Source organism: Tachypleus tridentatus, chromosome 10, assembly GCF_004210375.1.
Source record: "Tachypleus tridentatus isolate NWPU-2018 chromosome 10, ASM421037v1, whole genome shotgun sequence".
Lineage (NCBI taxonomy): Eukaryota > Metazoa > Arthropoda > Merostomata > Xiphosura > Limulidae > Tachypleus > Tachypleus tridentatus.
In genome coordinates, this window is record NC_134834.1 from 105,905,476 (window position 1) to 105,929,975 (window position 24,500).

General features: G+C 35.7%; 1 protein-coding gene across 1 annotated transcript in view; it reads right to left on the bottom strand.

Annotated features, from left to right (window-relative positions):
* LOC143230032 (putative ATP-dependent RNA helicase DHX34) overlaps positions 1-21,918 on the bottom strand; it is a 95,965-nt gene extending 74,047 nt beyond the window's left edge. Inside the window, exons 1-2 of the mRNA XM_076462979.1 lie at positions 21,559-21,918; positions 1,916-2,132 (exon numbers count right to left, since the gene is read on the bottom strand). Of these exons, the coding sequence (XP_076319094.1) occupies positions 1,916-1,946 (31 nt within the window). The 5' untranslated portion in view covers positions 1,947-2,132; positions 21,559-21,918. The remainder of the gene's footprint in view (positions 1-1,915; positions 2,133-21,558) is intronic.
* Positions 21,919-24,500: the final 2,582 nt, after the last annotated feature.

Below are 24,500 nucleotides of genomic sequence, written 5' to 3' on the forward strand. Positions count from 1 at the left end.
GGTCATTACATAGATATTGTTATAGAAGCAAACACTGTATAGTATTGTAAAGTTCGTTTGTTTTTGAATTTCGCGCTAAGCTACACGAGAACTATCTACGCTAGCTGTCCTTAATTTAGCAGTGTAATACCAGAGGGAAAGTAGCTATTCGTCACCACCCACCGCCAACTCTTGGGCTACTCTTTTACCAACGAATAGCTGGATTGACCGTCACATTATAACCCCTCCTCCCACGGCTGAAAAGGCGAGCATGTTTCGTGTGAGGAGAATTCGAACCTCCGACCTTCGGATTACGAGTCGAGTGCCTTAACCACCTGGCCATGCCGGGCCGTATTGTAAAGCTCTGGTGACCTATTGAGAAGATATTTAACATACCATGTTGGTGAATAGTGAACAATTCTAGCCATCACAACATAAGCCCTCGAATAGCTTTGTGCGAAATTCTAAAAAAAACAAAAAAAACAAACAGTTTTATTTTCCGTTAATGTATGATCGAGGGTTTACTTATTTCTTCATTGTATGTAAAGTTACAATCTAAATAAAAATTATATTCTCGTTGTCTTGTATCTTTTCATATTTTTGACAATAAATTAATAGTCACTAATGTGATAATGGTTAAAAATATTTCATTGTGTGTGACACGTATAACATAAAATTATAGTTATAGGGTTTTCTTTTGTCGTATTTTAGTGTAGTTTCCTGTTTGAAGGTTATGGCGACCATGTCGCGTGTTATTATTTGTTTTTAGAAACGATAGAAAGTTAACGAGTTACTTGACCATGTCACAAGTTTAAAGGTAATTGGTTTTAAAGCTAAATTCAATCGTTGGCTTGTGGACAAGTTCGATGCAAAACAGAAAGGAAAAGTGTGGTATGCTGGTGTACTATGGGTATTTTATGCATTTTCTACCTTTTTATATAAAAGTAGGAATTTAAAAATTTTATGTAGTCTGATTTCATACAGACTCACATAAACACGTGATCCAAAAATCGCTGAATTAGTTTCATTCTAATCACCCATTCATTAGTTGCTCTCTTGTAGACAATACCTGCTTCAACCCCAGGTATTATGCTGCAACTTCAAGTATTGTGCAAAGAAATTAATAACAGCCATGGAGATTACAATTAAGGATTACAGCCTCAATTGTCTTGTATGGGAATGAGAAATCACGTGACAATAGCATTCATTATATATAATTGACTTGTTTGTTTTTTTTAATTTCTTGCAAAGTTACACGAGGGCTATTTGCGCTAGCTGTCCCAAATTTAGCAGTGTAAGACTAGAGGGGAGGCAGCTAGTCATCACAACCAATCGTCAACTCTTGGGTTAATTTTTTACCAACGAATAGTGGGATTGACCGTAACATTATAATGCCCTCACGGCTGAAAGGGCGAACATGTTTGGTGTGACAGGGATTCAAAACCGCGACCCTCGGATTACGAGTCGGATGCCTTAACCACCTGGCCATGCCGGGCCCGTTATAAATACATATGATCTTTCCTGTGAAGACAGAAGTGTGGGATTAACACAGTTATACTTGGTCTTAAAAGTCAGTCAACGAGCAGAAGATACTTGTTTAAATTTAGATTTACATTGTAATTATCCTCGTGGATATTCCGATAAAAGGTTAATTTACCAAATACTTGTGCAGAAGTCAGTTTCATCTTAGAATACAAGTCACAAATAAAATTAGTACAAGGATTAATAACACAGCACTATTCATTTATTTTAACTACTTATTATTTATTCATTTGTATTTAACCTAATTTTACTCTATTCAAAAGAACTACCAACCAGCAAGCTAGTCTTATTATTGCTTCTTGAACGATTCAAGTTACAACAGCGTCAACGGATTACTGAGTTTATCAGTGAACGTTGGTTACAGTAAATGTGTAACATAAAAAATATAACGTACCTGTTGGTGTTAAGTTGATGGATCTTTCCATTATTATTTTCACTGAATAATAAAAAAGAACTTGGCGAACGAAAGGAAACCATTGTAAACCAACTATGTAACTTAAAAACTTGAAATGCAATATTTAAGATACTTGTCATGTAACATTTTCAGAACTTCCTTCTTTGACCTTAACTGAACAGTTCAAGTTGTTCCAAGGAAACTGAAAACAGAAACACTGAGAAGAGAAAAAACATAGTGCTTTATACAAGTATGAGTCACCAAAAAACATAGTGCTTTATATAAGTATGAGTCACCAAAAAACATAGTGCTTTATACAAGTATGAGTCACCAAAAACATAGTGCTTTATACAAGTATGAGTCACCAAAAAACATAGTGCTTTATATAAGTATGAGTCACCAAAAACATAGTGCTTTATACAAGTATGAGTCACCAAAAAACATAGTGCTTTATATAAGTATGAGTCACCAAAAAACATAGTGCTTTATACAAGTATGAGTCACCAAAAACATAGTGCTTTATACAAGTATGAGTCACCAAAAAACATAGTGCTTTATACAAGTATGAGTCACCAAAAAACATAGTGCTTTATACAAGTATGAGTCACCAAAAACATAGTGCTTTATACAAGTATGAGTCACCAAAAACATAGTGCTTTATACAAGTATGAGTCACCAAAAACATAGTGCTTTATACAAGTATGAGTCACCAAAAAACATAGTGCTTTATACAAGTATGAGTCACCAAAAAACATAGTGCTTTATATAAGTATGAGTCAGCATTTTAGCTGCTACACAAACCAGCTGAGTACTGTGTGTTTGTGTGTGTGTTTTATTATAGCAAAGCCACATCGGGTTATCTGCTGTGTCCACCGAGGGGAATCGAACCCCCTTATATTAGCATTGTAAATCCGGCCAGCTAAGAACAAAAGTGAAAATAAGATGTTTAAATTAGCGAAGCATAAAAATCTTTTTCTTCACATTAAATCCCAACCAAGGTTACTGTTCCAAGCTTCTAAAAGCTTTTTATATAATGGCCATATCCTCCTGTTCTCTGTTGTAGTCTCAACAGAAGATCATGAGATTCTTATCAAAAATCACAGCCGAAAAAATAACATCAAGCGTTCCTGTCATAGAAAACCTGGAGGAAGAAATCAAAATAATTTATTTTCTTGATTACTTTTGTTACAAAAAACGTCCTCAGGAAAAAGGAAATAAATAAAAACGTAATAAACAACTTTATAAACATTTTTTTAAAATTACACACTTGGAAAATATATAGTTAGGAGTAACAACAAAAATGCATTAAAATACGTGTTTTCCTCTGAATGTCCCCTAAATTCAGTCATCAGAAAGATACTCTGAGAGACAAAAACCGTTAGTGATTGATTCACTGATCTGGTAGAAGGTTTCAATTTGTAAAGATATACCAGTGTGAGTTATTTCATCATGTGTTTATGTGTTACCAAGAAACTTATTTGTGACGTATTCTAATTGTATCTATATCTACATTGGTATCCATGAATAACCTACACTAATAACAGTAACAAACTATATCAATTTAATTATCTTCTCAATTTTATAGTGAAATATATTACAGTTTCACTCAAAGATCAAAAAGTATTGTTTGTTTTTGAATTTCTATCAAAGCTACACGAGAGCTTTTTGCGCCAGCCGTCCCTAATTTAGCAGTGTAAGACTAGAGGGAAGATAGCTGGTCATCACCACCCACCGCCAACGTTTGGGCTACTCTTTTACAAGCGAATAGTGGGATTGACAGTAATATTACAACGCTTCCACGGCTGAAAGGGCAAGCATGTTTGGTATAACGGAGATTACAACCCGCGACCCTCGGATTACGAGTCGAATGCCCTAACCACCGGGTCATGCCCGTCATCGAAGTATCTGATGTTACTGAAACTATTCAAGAAACAGACACGGTATACATCAGGACCCAACAAATGTACGAACCTAGTTATTTACTGGGTCATAATATAATTCCTAATATATTATCATTACTCTAATTAGTTGTTATACGTTAGGTAATTCGTAGTTACAAGAGAGCGTTCACGTGGAAGAATGGTTCACGTGGTTCAAACCAGTCCTAGTGGGGTTTTTTACTAGGTCAGCATAAGCTCTATTACCATAAATAAACTTGGCTGATTAAATACTGTCCTGAGGCAGCCATTCTTAGGGGTGTCACGACAGAATTCTGGGCCACTGCGAGGTATTATCTTAATGATTGCAAGGCGTTTTTTATAGGTAAATTTAGCACAAATTCGAGAAATCTGTCTTATCAGGTTCGAAAGGATAAATTTTCTCATCCACGTGATTCACATAATTATTAGTATAAAAGCTGTCAAAAATGACAAGAAACCATTGTTGAATGATTAACGAAAATTATACAATTTAGCTAAAACAAATTTATCTTTCCTTCCAAAATCCACGTACTCTTCACTTATTTCATCAGTTTCGAAGTGTTTCTTTAATCACCACAATTTTAGTAAAACGTTCGCAGAAAAATGAAATGTTATTGTGAACAAACTACGTACGCACTCTGAATAGCACTCTTGAGTGTTTCGGCTGTATTCTAGGTCAGGAAGTAAATAGCATATTCGACTTTTTCGACTGTACAAAGGTTAAAGCCCCTCCCCAGTGGCTTAGCAGCGGCATGTCTGCGGACTCCCACCACTAAAAACCGAGTTTCGATACCCGTGGTGGGCAGAGCATAGATAGATAGCCTATTGTGTAGCTTTGTGCTTAACTACAAACAAAGGATAAAAGATACTTGTTACTGATAAATGTTTGTTTTATGGCCAGATAGATGATAAATAATTTAAAATACCAAAAGAAAAATTAATAATTAACATTTATTGACAACATTTTTCACCACTGACTTTATAATGTTAGTAACAGTTTGTTTTTCACCACTGACTTTATAACGTTAGTAACAGTTGGTTTTTCACCACTGACTTTATAACGTTAGTAACAGTTGGTTTTTCACCACTGACTTTATAACGTTAGTAACAGTTGGTTTTTCACCACTGACTTTATAACGTTAGTAACAATTGGTTTTACATCACTGACTTTATAACGTTAGTAACAGTTGGTTTTTCACCACTGACTTTATGACGTTAGTAACAGTTGGTTTTTCATCACTGACTTTATAACGTTAGTAACAGTTGGTTTTTCATCACTGACTTTATAACGTTAGTAACAGTTGGTTTTTCACCACTGACTTTATGACGTTAGTAACAGTTGGTTTTTCATCACTGACTTTATAACGTTAGTAACAGTTGGTTTTACATCACTGACTTTATAACGTTAGTAACAGTTGGTTTTTCACCACTGACTTTATGACGTTAGTAACAGTTGGTTTTTCATCACTGACTTTATAACGTTAGTAACAGTTGGTTTTTCATCACTGACTTTATAACGTTAGTAACAGTTGGTTTTTCATCACTGACTTTATAACGTTAGTAACAGTTGGTTTTTCACCACTGACTTTATAACGTTAGTAACAGTTGGTTTTTCACCACTGACTTTATAACGTTAGTAACAGTTGGTTTTTCACCACTGACTTTATGACGTTAGTAACAGTTGGTTTTTCACCACTGACTTTATAACGTTAGTAACAGTTGGTTTTTCACCACTGACTTTATAACGTTAGTAACACTTGGTTTTTCACCACTGACTTTATAACGATAGTAGCAGTTGGTTTTTCACCACTGAATTTATAATGTTAGTAACAGTTGGTTTTTCACCACTGACTTTATGACGTTAGTAACAGTTGGTTTTTCACCACTGACTTTATGACGTTAGTAACAGTTGGTTTTTCACCACTGACTTTATGACGTTAGTAACAGTTGGTTTTTCACCACTGACTTTATAACGTTAGCAACAGTTGGTTTTTCACCACTGACTTTATAACGTTAGTAGCAGTTGGTTTTTCACCACTGACTTTATAATGTCAGTAACAGTTGGTTTTTCACCACTGACTTTATAACGTTAGTAACAGTTGGTTTTTCACCACTGACTTTATGACGTTAGTAACAGTTGGTTTTTCACCACTGACTTTATGACGTTAGTAACAGTTTGTTTTTCACCACTGACTTTATAACGTTAGTAACAGTTGGTTTTTCACCACTGACTTTATAACGTTAGTAACACTTGGTTTTTCACCACTGACTTTATAACGTTAGTAGGAGTTGGTTTTTCACCACTGAATTTATAATGTTAGTAACAGTTGGTTTTTCACCACTGACTTTATAACGTTAGTAACAGTTGGTTTTTCACCACTGACTTTATAACGTCAGTAACAGTTGGTTTTTCACCACTGACTTTATAACGTTAGTAACAGTTGGTTTTTCACCACTGACTTTATGACGTTAGTAACAGTTGGTTTTTCACCACTGACTTTATAACGTTAGTAACAGTTGGTTTTTCACCACTGACTTTATAACGTTAGTAACACTTGGTTTTTCACCACTGACTTTATAACGTTAGTAGCAGTTGGTTTTTCACCACTGAATTTATAATGTTAGTAACAGTTGGTTTTTCACCACTAACTTTATAACGTTAGTAACAGTTGGTTTTTCACCACTGACTTTATAACGTTAGTAACAGTTGGTTTTTCACCACTGACTTTATGACGTTAGTAACAGTTGGTTTTTCACCACTGACTTTATGACGTTAGTAACAGTTGGTTTTTCACCACTGACTTTATAACGTTAGTAACAGTTAGATTTCACCACTGACTTTATAACGTTAGTAACAGTTGGTTTTTCATCACTGACTTTATAACGTTAGTAGCAGTTGGTTTTTCACCACTGACTTTATAACGTTAGTAACAGTTGGTTTTTCACCACTGACTTTATAACGTTAGTAACAGTTGGTTTTTCACCACTGACTTTATAACGTTAGTAACAGTTGGTTTTTCACCACTGACTTTATAACGTTAGTAACAGTTGGTTTTTCACCACTGACTTTATAATGTTAGTAACACTTGGTTTTTCACCACTGACTTTATAACGTTAGTAACAGTTGGTTTTTCACCACTGACTTTATAACGTTAGTAACAGTTGGTTTTTCACCACTGACTTTATAACGTTAGTAACAGTTGGTTTTCACCACTGACTTTATAACGTTAGTAACAGTTGGTTTTCACCACTGACTTTATAACGTTAGTAACAGTTGGTTTTCACCACTGACTTTATAATGTTAGTAACACTTGGTTTTTCACCACTGACTTTATAACGTTAGTAACAGTTGGTTTTTCACCACTGACTTTATAACGTTAGTAACAGTTGGTTTTTCACCACTGACTTTATAACGTTAGTAACAGTTGGTTTTTCACCACTGACTTTATAATGTTAGTAACACTTGGTTTTTCACCACTGACTTTATAACGTTAGTAACAGTTGGTTTTTCATCACTGACTTTATAACGTTAGTAACAGTTGGTTTTTCACCACTGACTTTATGACGTTAGTAACAGTTGGTTTTTCACCACTGACTTTATAACGTTAGTAACAGTTGGTTTTTCACCACTGACTTTATAACGTTAGTAACACTTGGTTTTTCACCACTGACTTTATAACGTTAGTAGCAGTTGGTTTTTCACCACTGACTTTATAACGTTAGTAACAGTTGGTTTTTCACCACTGACTTTATAACGTTAGTAGCAGTTGGTTTTTCACCACTGACTTTATAATGTTAGTAACAGTTGGTTTTTCACCACTGACTTTATAACGTTAGTAACAGTTGGTTTTTCACCACTGACTTTATGACGTTAGTAACAGTTGGTTTTTCACCACTGACATTATAACGTTAGTAACAGTTGGTTTTTCACCACTGACTTTATAATGTTAGTAACAGTTGGTTTTTCACCACTGACTTTATAACGTTAGTAACAGTTGGTTTTTCACCACTGACTTTATAACGTTAGTAACAGTTGGTTTTTCACCACTGACTTTATAATGTTAGTAACAGTTGGTTTTTCACCACTGACTTTATGACGTTAGTAACAAATTTCTAGTCATCTTAATACATAAACATTTCCAACTATCATTAATTCCAATAATTCTGGAACAAATGATCATTTTTCTACCAATTCTTTAGCCTTGTCATGGTACCTTTCAAACCATTTTCTATTAAATATTGATGAAGGATGTTCCATATGACACTAACTAAGTCATTGGAAAATATAAATTCTCATAGCTCTGCCTTACTTTCTCACAAAATTTATATCTTTAATCGCATCAGACTAAGCCAATTAATAAAACAGAAATCTCTATTATGCTAGTTCTTATGCTAATTATCCAGGTATATTCCTTATGTCTTTCTTATCGTCACCCGCTGGGATAGCGGTAAGTCTACGGATTTACAATGCCAAAATCAGGGGTTCTGTTCCCGTCGGTAAACACAGCAGACAACCCAATGTGGCTTTGCTATAAGAAAATACACGCACTTTCTTATCTCTTTTTCATTTCTAGCTACACAGTACAAGGTTTTTACCTAGCCCCATTTTAGCGTATCGGTATCGATACATTTACCTGTGCACTAGTTTGTTTGTTTTGGAATTTCGCACAAAGCTACTCGAGGGCTATCTGTGCTAGCCGTCCCTAATTTAGCAGTGTAAGACTAAAGGGAAAGCAGCTAGTCATCACCACCCACCGCCAACTCTTGGGCTACTCTTTTACCAACGAATAGTGGGATTGCCCGTCACATTATAACGCCCCCACGGCTGATAGGGCGAGCATGTTTGGCGCGACGGGGATGCGAACCCGCGACCCTCAGATGACGAGTCGCACGCCTTAACACGGTTGGCCATGCTGGGCCCTGCGCACTAGTACTCTAAAATACATGTCTGACAAACGTTATTTTCCTTTTGTTTTTGTAAGGTAACTGCAGCGAAATGCAGAGAGGGCTGGCTGGCTGGGTGGCATCAAGCCCTCACCTTCCTGCCCTTATATTACTGAACGATAGACCTTATTCCACAACTTACTTGCTGCTAATTATTATGAAACAAAAATACTTCAGTTTTAAAATGAATGGCACATACAGACTTGTAGGTTTTGCAGTAAAAACATAAGTGTGATATGCCATTAAGTACTTACACATCCCCAAAATCATTGTTTAGTTTTAGATTTTATGTATTTATAACACCAGTTGTCAAGGGCTGAAAGATATGTTTACATTTTACGGATTTTTACCCTATGTGTACCAAAGGCAATTCACAGCCTCCATAGTCTCCCATAATACCTCACTCTGACCTATTAGAAAAGGTTAGCCTTACGGTCCTTAAAAAGTGTTACCTTTCTTGTTGTTTGATTTGAACTCCGCACAAGGTTACACGAGGAAAGGTAGCTAGTCATTATCATCCATTGCCAACTCTTGGGCTACCCTTTTACTAACGAATTATGGGATTAACAATCACATTATAAAGCCATCTTGGCTGAAAGGGTGAGCATGTTTGGCTACAGGGATTCCAACATGTTACCCCCAGATTGCGATGGGAGCGCCCTAATCACCAGGAGTTTTCTTTGTCAATGAGATCTGTCTTTTTCATATCTGTTGCATATTATTTGGTAACTTCATAATGAACTATTTATCACGTGTTCAGCAGGCATACCCAATATTGCTATTTTCCTGCACACCAATAACCGCATGGTGCGTAATTGAGGAGAAGTGTAAATATTCAGCATTAGGTGCACATCGCTTCGTGAGATGTTTATTGCTGTATTTTAATTGCCTGCAATAGCACACTGGCATGGCTATCCAGAAATATTATTTAATAGCCCGAAATAGCATGATTATGTCATGCTTCTCGAAAACCAATCATGCTCTACCTGTAAATAGTTTATGATAATAATATTAATAGTAATATAATACATGGATAAAGTTTGAGGTCTATCAAATGTCTAATTAAGGGTCAAGTTTACGTCAGCGGACTGAGTGATGTGTTTTTACTACTCAGGTTCTAGAAATACAGAAAGATATCCTGAATACAGTGATACTCTACGCATCACACTCACGTGTAAGATGTTGAAATGACTCGGCAGGCGGGAATATATAAACACATTTTCTACTGTTTAACATGTTGCAATTTTTTAAAACAATATTCTACAATTGTAAACTAACAATTGCAGAGGGGGAAGAAGAAGTCCAGCTGAACCTGACCCCGTTAGGTCTACCAAAATAAAATTAATCTAAATACTGACAAAGATAAAAAACATCGGATACTGTAACAAAAATATAAAAATACACTGTGAGGGTGAAGGTGTACCCATCCCTTCTAGGCTCAACAAAATTGGACTTTTGTACGATTTCTTTGTGCGATTTTGACTGGAATTTGGGACTCCTTTATGACTACTAGAAGGGAACATGCTCCACTCTACTCTGTTAGCTTGCGTTGTCCCTATTTTCGGCCCATGACAGCAGTCCTAACCAACATTGAACGTACTCATCAAATAAGTGAAGCACTAACTAGAGCTGATCACCTTTTCTGTAGGTTAGGAAGGTTGGAAAGATATTACTGAGCAATAAACGCATGCTGTAGTTTGTCATTGGTTACATTTATTTTCCAGTCATTCTATCGTAATGCTCCTATTACTTGCGTTCTGTTCATCGACGGAGAATCAGGTCTTATGAAAAACGCCCCCCCCCCAGTGGCACATCTACATGTCTGCGGACTCACACTGCTACAAATCGGGTTTCTACACCCATGATGGGCAGAGCACTGATGGCCCATTCTGTAGCTCTGTGCTTACTTCCAAGCAATCGTCTGAAAAAAATACAAGTAAAACTATTATTCAAATTAAAAATTACCAGTTGCAATTTTATCACGTGCCACTTTCTTTCTTTCTTGCCCGAATTTGGTGAGAATGTTACGATGATTTGCGTGAATATCGTTATTAATAATAACAAGAAAAACAGGCTGACCAGTTCGAACCAGAATGTTTCTCGAGTGGATACATTTTCATACGAATGCGTGTGGCCAGAATATACTCTCACCTTCAGTTTTCCCAAGATAAGTCCCCCTTTTGTATTTCTTAGTCATATTTTACTCACCACATTCAATCTATACTTACACAGGTTTTAAAGAGGATGTAGCATTGGTATTACAAACTTATCTACTATTTAACAAACAAGCTGTTTAAAATGTCAAAATTAAACATGAAATCCAATCTATCATTTGATGGAATACTTGTCACAGAGAAACTAGCTTTGTGGTTCTCCAGTTATTCTGAATTACAGCTAATTAATTCAAGCTAAGACAATAATAAAATAAATAAATAAGTACTGTTATGTAACAATAAAAAAGCAGGCCCGGCATGGCCAACCGTGTTAAGGCGTTCGACTCCTAATCCGAGGGTCGCGGGTTCGAATCGCACCAAACATGTCTCGCCCTTTCAGATGTGGAGGCGTTATAATTCGACGGTCAATCCCACTATTCGTTGGTAAAAGAGTAGTCCAAGTAGGATATTTAAGAATGTTTAAATCTAAAACTTTGAAGAGTGGAAAGATCTCGGACAGTGAAAAGAGTTTGGATCCTGAACATTAAGGATTTGTTAGATCCAGGACATTGCAGAGTGTCTCGCTCCTGAACACTGAAAAATGTCCAGTTCTATGATACTGAAGAAGGTGTAGACCCTAGACACTAAAGAATGTCTAGAAGCAGACACCGAAAGTCTTCTGAGAGGTCCTTATCTTGAAATAGTGAGTTCTATGACAAAACATGATCTGAGTTAAAACTTTGGCAGAACTTGAGTTATAATAATAACAAAACTCGAACAATATTCAAGTGATTTTCACTGCAGAAGCTCTTGTCAGATACTTTTATTATAAAGGGTCATATGAAAAACAAACCCTTTCTCTTTACTCCTTTTTTATTTTTTCATTCCCATTTCGTGCTCCTGAAAAGGGGAAACCATTCTTTCCAAAATTGTCAGGTTTTTGAGTTTTTTACTTTTGAAATCTCACGTGATTTCAAGCATCGTCTTTAAAACAGACACACAGCAAACCAACATTTTGAAACTCGGTATTTCCGTAATATTTAACTTGTTTACACAAAATGTAATTCAGATTATTGGAAACGATTTTTTTTTTTCTCCTTTCACAATTTCTCAAATTACTGTTTCCACTTAAAACCAATCTTTAATGCACCGCTAGGCGTCACTGTGTGGGAGTTTTACTATGCATGTTAAGCTCATAAGCATTTTTCAGATAAGTTTCTAATACTTTCATCTTTCCGTTTGCGAGAATAAATGGATTTATTTGAAATATTTAAGTCCAAAATAGTGCTGCCGATGTTTGTATCAGGAAAGTTTAGACTGCTATAAATTTAATGACATGTAACTACTGAAAACCCAGTAATATAAAGCACATTTGACAGAAAGCTTAACACCAACAGCCCAAAATATAAACAGAAAGTGTTCCACCCATTCACGTAATGTAAACAAGAGAAAGTGCAATAACCACAACGTAAAGCGTACGACATAAAATATTACACCAACACTGTAAAATATACGATTGAAAGAGACGAACACGAAAACAGTTAAAGAACAGAAAGTACTACACCAACAATGTAATAACACGTCTAATAACTATTAGATTAACAACGTAAACTTGCTACGATACTAAAGAAACATCGAATTTCTAATACTTGAAGCTCTTTGTTCTGTATAAGAAGTGTATTCTGTATGTACTTCTGTGGATATATATCACGTAATGAAAGGGCCCGGCATGGCCAAGCCTGTTAAGGCATACGACTCGTAATCCGAAGGTCGCGGCTTTGCATCCCCGTCACGCCAAACATGCTCGCCCTTTCAGCCGTGGGGGCGTTATATGTGACGGTCAATTATTCGTTGGTAAAAGAGTAGCCCAAGAGTTGGCGGTGGGTGGTGATGACTAGCTGCCTTCCCTCTAGTCTTACACTGCAAAATTAGGGACGGCTAGCACAGATAGCCCTCGAGTAGCTTTGTGCGAAATTCAAAACAAACAAACAAACAAACGTAATGAAAGGCTTCACTGCCGAGATTTAGAAACCAAATGTTATCTTGCGATTTTCGTGCCCTTTGGTATCTTGATAAGGCATGGTATGACAATGTAAACAGTACGAATTTCTCTTCAGGTGGAATTATAATGCTTTGATTTCGTGTGTAAACAGTGATAGTGAACTGCATTAATCTGAGGTTAAGTGTACAGAGGCGCCTTCTGTGGACGTGTTCTACTTTATTTAACACTCTCTACCTAAACGCTAGTAATTTTAAGTTTGTACTTCTAAGAGGGTCCAAGCTGGTGCGCGCGTATATTAGGTCATTGTGAGGGGGCAGAGACATGCTGACAGGTAGCTGTAAGCCCACGTAACGCGGTACCTGAACGATGGCTGTAGCAGCGAAACAAAGCTCGGAATTACTTACGTACTTGTTCTATCTTGGAATTTGCTTGGTACATAACATTTATGCTATCAGTGAAGGTGAGTGCATTTCCAGATTTTCGTAGAATTGCTGAAAAACTGCCCATGTGCTCAGTTACTTTACATAAGATATGTGTCTCACCTTTTGCCTTAGGTGGGAATGGAACTTAAGTGTAACGAATACATATGCTGTATACTTATATATGTAGCAATGTTCATAGTTTCAGGTGTATTCGCCAGGTGTATCGTTAGTTACCTCGTATTTTAAACTAATTTGTACACCGATCTTATGATTCTATGAAAACGTCCTCAAAGTAGTAAATATGACTTTCTCCACGAAAACTAACCTTTTGATTGGTTCATTACCTATTTATTTAAAACTGTGTGCACGTGAGACAAATTCAGTTATTTGCCCTTAAGTGACTTTCGATAAGAAAAGTAGATCCAAGTTTTGTTATATATATATATATATATATATATATTTAAAATGTAAACAGATAATGCGATTGACAAATATTTTTAAGTCGTCACAAAAACTGAGTAACTTATGCGTATGTTTAATGTTTATAAACGGGTTTACAAAGCCATATGTTTCCGGTGTTTCCGTCCATTCAGATTAACGTGCACGTCCCTCTGAGTAGGGTTTTATTCTACCACCGGCCTATTAGTAGTCATATCTTAATAATGATACATACATAACATAGAGTACGAAACCATATCTATAGCATGCTAACAAAGCGTCTGATGTTTCACATTGTATAAAACAAGCGAATAAATCATTATTAAATCTTTGTTATAAAAAAAAAAACACTAAGTCGGAAAAATGACAAGTTGTAAATTTGACATCTGATTTTGGTAAATATCAGAATTTATTACAACGTCATGTTTCAGAAAACATTCTGATAATTGGACTTTATAAAGAATGTCCGCTTTGGCTGTTAAAATAGCGCTTCCTTGCTTGTGCTAATTCTCAGTGTAAGTTGTGGTCGTGATGAACTTTGTCAAACAGTCCCACACAAGAGGTTAAGGGTTGAATTAAATAGTTTTAAAATTGGTGGAAAATTAAAGTATGGATATATAAATCAGACTGGTGATGGAAATTGGAAAGTGGAGATATCAGGGCGAAGAAACTCAAGAACTGAAAACTTACGATAGGCCTATTCCACTATACTTTAGACAAAAACACATAAAAATTGGGCAAATTTACATTTGATATTTTAGTAACAAAACGTGTAGTTCACAACTGTAATATAATTTTAGTTTCCCGAGTTATTGTGTTTTTTGATTGACAAATTTTTCGTATGTACAAGTGTTTAATACTCTTTGTACTTAAAGAAATGTGCAACTAAAATAATTCAATCCAATTTATCATCAACGTAAATTAAAATTTGAATGAAAACAAAACTTTTATTAAAAATACATACATAGCAATATTATCATTACAACTATCCAATAGCGTATCTTTAGCTAGGAATTCTAATGACGAATTTGGTAAGAATTGTGATATATACAATAATTTTTAAACATCAAGTGCAGTGAATAACTAAACAGAAATTTATTTCGTAAATATAATGAAGATTGATTATGTTATGAAGTTATAAAGCAAAGGTGGTTTATTTGCTTGTTTTAAATTTCGCGCAAAACTAAACGAGGGCTATCTGCGCTAGCCGTTCCTAATTTAGCACTGTAAGACTAGAAGGAAGGCAGCTAGTCATCACCACCCACCGCCAACTCTTGGGCTACTCTTTTACCAACGAATAGTGGGATTGACTGTCACATTATAATGTCCCCACGGCTGAAAGGACAAGCATGCTTGTTGTAATGGAGATTTAATCCGCGACCCTCAGTTTACGAGTCGAGCGCCCTAACCCACCTGGCCATGCCGGTCCAGTGAAGGTGGAACAAAATGTCAAGGGACAATGACATAAAAAACATAGTACATTGAATGTTGTTGGGTGATACACGAACCTTTTAAAATTTGGACAACTTAACTACCACAATCTCTCAGGCTTATTTGTTTTCAATCTTTTGTTATTCTTTGCACGTGTCAATCAATGACATCATTAACTACTTGCCCAATGATAGTTCCAGATATTGTGATGAGTCTAAAATATTTAGAAAAGATGAGTCTGTTAAAAAAAAATGTTTCTTTAATTCCAAAGGACTCAGGTATATGAAAGGTATTGACGTTAGAAAAGTACTTACGTCATGAATTGGAGAAACAGTTTGGAAAAACAGAAGGACTTAGAAGTAATTATTAATAAAGATGTCTACTGAGTCTTCAGCTGTGGTAAAGAGTTCAGAGAATTCAGGATCTAAATCTGAAAAACTACTGATATTATTACTTTCTGTAAAACATTGACGTGGCCTTATTTGAAGTATAGAGTGCAGTTCTCCACGAAAAGAATACTGATTTGTTAAGAAAGGTTGCACAAACAGACTACAAGAATACATCTGGTTTACAAAGTTAAGAAGTTTACACTGGTGGATTTAGTTTCTATGGAGTAATGAATGATAGAAATAAAAACGTATTTGTTAAGGACAACGTAATATTTGTGAGCTTCGAAACCTCAGAATTACTCTGGGCCTAGTGATTAGGGAATTGGACTCGCCATCTGTGAGTCACCAGTTCGAATCCCATCACCAAACATTCTCACCCTTTCGGTCGTGTGGGAGTTATAGTGTTATAATCAATCCCACTAGCCATTAATAAAGAATAGCCCAATATTTGGCGATAGGTATTGTTGACTAATTGCGTTCTATCTAGTCTACCACTTACAAATAAGGGACGGCTAGCGTAGATAGCCCTTGAATAGCTTTGCGCGAAGTTTAACAAACACGTGTATATTGCTTGAAAGTCCATTTTTCCGTGAAAATGTATATTATATTTAAAGTAGTATTGCTGGTCATCAAATTTTTACTAAAGTGTAATGACATACAATTCCTATCAACCGTTTATTTCATTGTTGTTATGTAAATACTTATTTCACATATTCATGGTTTTTATTGTGTTCACTTCTCCGAAAATTGGAACTAAACCCCCCCCCGTATATTACATGAATTGCTTCTCTCAGCATATAAAAGCCGCCATTTATGATTTGTCCTTCATATAACGTGAACATTTGTACATATTTCTTCCGCTTAGTAGTCGACGCATAAATTCTCAATAAGAGAGAGTGAAAAATAAGAATGAATATTCTTTTAACGTGTTAAGTGCTGGAGTTTCTGTTGTTTCTTTTTATTTCCCCTAGTGGTTTAAAGGTAAGTCTGAAGGTAACGTAAAATAACCTGGTTTTGATACCAGTGGTGGGCACGGAGATCTCAGTGTGTGACTTAGAGCTTAATAATAACCACACTTTCACTTCCTGGTACGTATCAACAAAGTAAGACACGTGTATGAGCAAGCTGATGGAGCAAAAAAACACTTGCAGTGGCACAGCGGTTTGCCTGCGGACTTACAACACTAAAAACCGGGTTTCGATACCCGTGGTGGGCAGAGCACAGATAGCTCAAAAGAAACAACAGAAAATACTTTACTAAAACCGACTGTTTGTAACGAAGCACAGGACTACACAATGAGCTATACGTTCACATCCCTCCACGGGTATCGAAACCCAGTTTCTAGCGTTATTAGTCCGCAAATATACCGCTGTGCTAGTGAGGGGCGAATTAAACACGTTTTTTGATGTTCTACAGAACTAGTTCTCTGTCACTTTAATTAACACTAAAACTCCGTCTGTTGAAGACTTGCCCGTCTTTTATACATATATATAAATATATATATATATTTATACACTTAATGTACAAATAGTAGTTTGACTTTTCTTTATATCATTTATTACTTCACTAACTATGTTTGAATGTGATTTGCATATATCATAATTCATTAACTACGTTTAAGGCAGTGTTTATTCCTTAATATACTGAACATTTACTCAGAATAGGGTCAGTTTTACGTACCTTCATTATAAAGAAAGTTTGGAGAGAGAATATATACCTTGTACTAGTTTTTATTTTCAGTTATTTGATTGATTAAAACAAACGAGTTCTGCACATTTATGTTTATGTATCTCGTTGATTAAGTTATAAAAAGATAGATTTGTGCACTTACTACAGGCGTTATTAAGTCATTTATGCTTAATTCTAGGTTTTACGACTTCTTTATGACATAAAGCGAAACATATGAAGATAATTCTTATGATATTTGCATAATGTTCCCCGCTGGTACAGCGGGAAGTCTTCGGATTTACAACGCTAAAATCAGGGTTTCGATTTCCCTCGGTGGACTCAGTAAATAGCCCAATATGGCTTTGCTATGACAAAACACACACGTATTTACTTAAATACCCAGAACACGCGTGAAAACACTAGTGGTACGATGGTGAAAATGGAGCTCATAGCGTATAGGTATTATCTGATACTCTTATATTGTGTTTTTTAAACCACAAAAACTGCATCTTTTTATAAAAATAAATATATTTTAGACTTGTTATACGAAGTTTATTAATACAAATTAATACAGAGATAAATAAATTAACCCTTATATAATTTTTACCAAAGTGATTTCCCTGCAGGAGATCGCGTTTTGTGGCATAACATCTACCATAGCATTCTCGCAGATTAAACCATAGCTGGTTATAAGTTTATACAGGTTTATCACGAAATCAGGGTTGTGTCTACCAGAATTGAGAGGACGACCATCTATGGAAGGCCTTGCTCCATTCTAAGGTATCAGAATTTACTCTTGTAAGATAGAGAGAACGACCATCTATGGAAGACCTTGCTCCATTCTAAGGTATCAGAATTTACTCTTGTAAGATAGAGAGAACAACCATCTATGGAAGGCCTTGCTCCATTCTAAGGTATCAAAATATACTCTTGTAAGATAGAGAGGACGACCATCTATGGAAGGCCTTGCTCCATTCTAAGGTATCAGAATTTACTCTTGTAAGATAGAGAGAACGACCATCTATGGAAGACCTTGCTCCATTCTAAGGTATCAGAATATACTCTTGTAAGATATTTAAATTCTCACTATACTGGGATTCCCACTGACTTAAAATGTTAATTCTTTTGCTTTTTTTTTATTAACCTTTTCCATCTGACCTACCCTCACTTTGAAAACAACAACACAAACCTAGAAACAACTGCGTGAATCTGTGATAACTTTTTCTCTCTCTCCTTCTATGCACCACATCAAAACAGAGTGTTGATGTCCACAGTCTTTCTCAGACCTCTTTTCCATGAGGCATGCTCCCCACTCCTCAGTGGCGCAGCGATACGTGTGAATACGGACTCACACCGCTAGAAATCGGGTTTCGATACCCGTGTATGGCAAAGTACAGATAGTCAACTGTGTAGCTTTGTGTTTAAATCCAAACAATCAATCCATCAATCTACGAGGCACAAAGAGCTTCCATTGACGACAAAATTAATCCAGAAGTCAACCTGTCTTCCGCGTCTCTTTTTTCTTCTTTTAGTATTTCCAGATACAACCAGCCTTCAAGTTTATTCTTTATTCTTCTATCATAAAGTGTCTGAGAAACTCCAACTGTATTTTTCTGATGTAAGTCAGCAGCTTAACTCAGTTGAAAATGTTTTGAATTGTACTCTTCATGCTCACATAGACAAATACACAAGAGAGAAAACAATAACCCCGCCTTCAAGCCTCCAAAATAAATATATTCCACATTTGAATACACAATTGTACATAGGCGTAGCTTCTGTTCGTAAATATCAATTCAAAATGTGTTATAAGCATATTTATGTTTATATAAATATCTCTACAGGTTGGATCCGTTGTAGGCACATTCATAAGTAGCACCGGTCATTATACGGGTTGTGTTCCCTTTTCTTCCAGTAGCTAAGTGTTTTCAGATTATATAACACTAGACTTCGAGATTAGATCCCTATGGGAGACCCAGTGCACTTAGTGCACTGTGCAGCTGGGGGAACGAAACAAGTAAATAAACCTTCACACATAAGTATATATGTATGTATATATATATACATAAAGTCCATAATTCACTTCTCCTTATTTATCTAATGCTGTTTTGAAAGAGAACATTAACTAGAGTTAACATTTATCCTTAAGACGAAAGGCGGAAGACTTTCGAAACGTCGTCCTCTACACTTGTGTCTCCACAACAGGCACTTGTCGTCCATTCTTCAAAGTTTCAACAATTGTCCAATTTGAATATATTCTCTCTATGTGTAACATACAAAATTTTCACATACTGCCAGCTAAAGAGCTGGTGCTATATACGTCGATGACTTTAGAAATAGGGTTAAGCCATCCTCGAACCAATTCTTCTCATGCTGTTTGACAGTGGGTGTTATGTACCATCTACCAAACGGAAGAATGTGCGGTACAGAACATGAGGTGTGGAGGGAGGGGACACACCATGAATTAAATAATGTTTTATAAAGTAATTAATCTCGTCACTTTAGTATTGTTGTCCCTCCTTGTCCCCGGTGGCTCAGCTGAAAGTCTAAGAGAATATAAGATTAAATATTGGATTTCAATACATCTGGGGTGGGCAGAGCATAGATATCCCATTGTGTAGCTTTAGGCTTAGCAACAAATAAACAAACCGTATGATTAGTGATACACGATACCGTTATTATACCTTGTAAAGTCAACTACTATCAAGAAAAATATTGAGGGATAATTCCAAATAAGGGAATAGCACTGTCACATGGAGTGAAAAAAAAATGTGGCCAACCAACATACATTAAACATTTATAAATATAATTGTTGATGTTGTTGTAATATAACAGAGTGTCAATTGAACACTTTTGTTCAAATTTAGAAGAAAATATCAGGAGTCTGTAGTGTAATTTAAAACGTAAGCATTTTATTATAATGCTTGGTTGGAATAACACTATGCTCAAGATGTAGTAAAATATTCAAGTCTCCTTACTGAAAAAAACCATTATAGACAGTACAATACAGAAATCCCTGTAGTCAGAAGCTCATGAATAGTTAATTAAAAATTGTTATTCAGTTTAAAACTTGTTTGGATGGAATGCTGTTACATTTTTTGTTTTATTTTTAAAACATTGACTTTTAACGTCTTTTAATGAACGAATCGTCTTCATCCTGAAACAAACAAACAAACGAGAAAGAAGCGCTAGAACTGTGATATGTAGCAATGAAAGAAGCTCTAGAACTGTGATATGTAGCAATAAAAGAAGCTCTAGAACTGTGATATGTAGCAATGAAAGAAGCTCTAGAACTGTGATATGTAGCAATGAAAGAAGCTCAGAACTGTGATATGTAGTAATGAAAGAAGCTCTAGAACTGTGATATGTAGCAATGAAAGAAGCTCAGAACTGTGATATGTAGCAATGAAAGAAGCTCTAGAACTGTAATATGTAGCAATAAAAGAAGCTCTAAAACTGTGATATGTAGCAATAAAAGAAGCTCAAGAACTGTGATATGTAGCAATGAAAGAAGCTCTAGAACTGTGATATGTAGCAATGAAAGAAGCTCTAGAACTGTGATATGTAGCAATGAAAGAAGCTCAGAACTGTGATATGTAGCAATGAAAGAAGCTCTAGAACTGTGATATGTAGCAATAAAAGAAGCGCTAGAACTGTGATATGTAGCAATAAAAGAAGCTTTAGAACTGTGATATGTAGCAATGAAAGAAGCTCAGAACTGTGATATGTAGCAATGAAAGAAGCTCTAAAACTGTGATATGTAGCAATGAAAGAAGTTCTAGAACTGTGATATGTAGCAATGAAAGCACAGTTACATAACAAACAATTGTGTTCTAAGTTTGGAAAATGCTTGAATGACTGCGGGAAGAAACTGCTACAAATCATCTGAAGTACCCGTCCCCTGAATGGAAGTTGTGTGAATTTTGATTAATGAAGGGTTATCGTAGGACATGAAAAGTTGCTTCCCTTAGGTGTAAATGAAAAAAAAAAAACGCCCACAAAAACCGCAAGACAGAAAATGTGAAGCCGGAACTTCGTGTGTATCTCCCCACGGAACCATCAAACCTACATACCAAATTCGGTGAATATCCATCCATAGGGGGAGGGGTAGTGGTAAGAAACACAAAAAATCCCATATAAAACGTAAAATGCAGCATTGAAAGATCATACGTATTCCCGTAAGAACTTATTGAACATTCTCACCAGTTGTGGTAAATAACCATCAACATCCTATGACGTAGTCACATAGAAAATACAACAGACAGCGCAATTATACTTACATAGATGTACAACGTTTCGAGAAATTTATGTCATCATTTTCTGAAAAGTGGGTTTCTCGTTCAACTTCTGTGACCTCTTGACCACCAGAGGTTGACCAGTATCGATCTATGGGAGCTTAGTAATAACTTAATTAATCTATTCGGATACTTTCTGAATATTCTGTACATGCAAACGATTTAATCCGGAAACGCTAGGCGCGCCTGTGAATTGTAGGTGGATTTCTCCGAAATTACGAAGGTGGTGTTATCAAATGATTTTAAAGATTCCACTGTATGTTATTTAAAACAGGTAATGTTTACACTTCACATAACACACGTTTGGCAACGCTTTTCTTGTGATAAATTTTACAGTCTTAACAATGTGGTACTCCATTTTGTAAACATCCGGTGGAAAGAAAGGTTCGCGCAATGTCAACTTTACCTAAAATTCTGATTGGATGGCGTGACAGCGAGACAATAAATCTGATAACAACGAGTTTAGGCGTTAATGAAGCAATAATAGTGTGGCAAAAATATAACTGGCTTATTCGAGTTACTTAGGTTGTAGAAAGTACTAAACAGAGCTTGAGGTGGGTAGTTATAAACCTACATCTAGATTATCTCAGCCCGTCTTTGTATTATAATGGGGTAATAATATTTTAAGTTCAATTGCATAAAGATGTAATATATAAATGTTAAATATATATATAAAATCTATGAAATATAGAACAAAAATTAAAGAGTTCAAAAACTTTTTTATTGATTATATAATTAAAAATATGACATTTATCGTGCAAGTTAAAACAAAATGTTAATACGTTGTCGAAGTAAAGAGTAGTGTAGAATGGTTTTCAACGATTTATCAAAACTTTGTTGTTGATTAATCAAATCTATGTTACATATTTCTTTCGCCAAAGTAAAATTGGGAGAATCCGTGACGTAGGGGCCTAATGTATTGCCTGATTGGTTGTGCCCTCTGCTGCGGACTTTACCTTCACCTGTTGAAGGCACAACAGCACAGCTTGAGCTGGAAAATCAAAGAAATACAGTGATTTGTATATCATATTAATGGGGTTTTAAAGTCCTTTTTAACGACCAATAAAGAAACTGAAAAATAATTTAAGTATTTGAATAATGTTAGAACTCGAACCTCAATCATTATTTCGCGTTATATATCAGAAAAAGTACACATAAATTACGTATGTATGTTGAATTTCACCAATGGTGATTCGATTCCCCTCGGTGGGCTGAGCAGATAGCCCGATGTGGCTTTGCTATAAGAAAAACACAAACACACCAATGGTGAAAAGTAAAAGAATTTCAATACTAAAATTATTTTAAGATGCTTTATTGGTGATTGAAAAAAGACTTAAAACCTAATTAATGTTTGTTACGTATTATAATTTATTATGGAAGATATTCAGATTTATCAATTTAAGTTGGGCCGAAATGGCCAGATGGTTAGAGCGCTTGAATCTGCGACCCTCGGATTACGAATCTAGCGCCCTATCCACCTGACCAGATAGTTAAGGAGCTCGACTCGTAATCTTAATGTCGTGGGTTCGAATCTCCGTCACACCAAACATGCTCGCCCTCTCATCCTTGGGGACGTTATAATGTGACGGTCAATCTCACTATTTGTTGGTAAAAGAGCGACCCAAGAGTTGGCGGTGGGTGGTGATGACTAGTTGCCTTCCCTCTAGTCTTACACTGCTTAATTAGGGACGGCTAGCGTATATAGCCCTCATGTAGCTTTTCGTGAAATTCTAAAAACAAACAAACTTAACCACCTGGCCATCAGTCAGAGAGTCCCACGCTGGTTCAGCGGTAAGTCTACGGAGTTACAACGCTAAAATCAGGGATTCGATTCGTCTCGGTGGTCTCAGCAGATAGCCTGACATGGCTTTACTATAAGAAAATACACACATCACGAAGAAAAAAAAGACATTAAATAATTAATGTTTATCGAATTTCTGATGCTTATACAGAGATGGAACAGATTTAAGGAACTTGAGGTACGCTCCAAAATCTGGGATTGGTGGAAGGAGGGAAACAAATTGTGGATATGAACATACAAATGTAGGCTTAGCTCGCTGTGAAGTAAAAGTTCTTTTGGACGGTAGTTACTATAACATTTTAAATGTTTAATAATTATTCATGAGTCTGCACACAAATATTCAAATGAAAAATTTTGTTTTTAATGACTTGCCATTACGAATACAGTAACTGCATTTGTACAGTAAGCTTCGCGCTAGAGTAAACCAGTTAACGCCGATTTAAATACAATTTATTAAAAAAGCTAAACAAACAGCAACATTAAAAATAGCAATTGGAACACTTCACAACACATCAGAACGTATCATCCATTTATGCCTTCTGGAAGTATTACATACTGCCTGCGTACTCCGACATTTCCACATCGTTTGTGTTAGGGAGCATTGCTTATTTAACTGTGATGTGTAAAGTCGATATCACACATTAGAAGGTCAATTGGTGTTGATATAATAGTTGATTTGTAGACATTTATTGGGAGGGTAACCTTTAATACATTTTATTGACTATTGTTTTTATCTCTGTTTTTCATTTCGCTTTTCCCAGACCTTTCTTCTTCTTACAACTGTCTCTTTCGATTTTCCCACCTCGGCTACTTCCTCGCCACTTAGAATTTAATTTTTCAATAATTATCTATACAGTCAAATTCAGAACGTTTTATTTTTCATTACTATATTTTTTTATCAATAATTATTTCGTAACTTTTGTTTTCAACAATAAAAGTACAAAACTTCACTGTTAAGCGAAGCCAGAAAGTAAACTCTGGTACCTTGAGACAGGTGGGGTACCCTCTGAAGAGTTAGAAGTTCCCCGAGACACTCATGCATTACCAACTATCGTGTTTCACAGCGTTTTCTTAAGAATAGTAGGATAAATATCTAGTGGTTTACTGATTAGGAAGTAATTTTCTT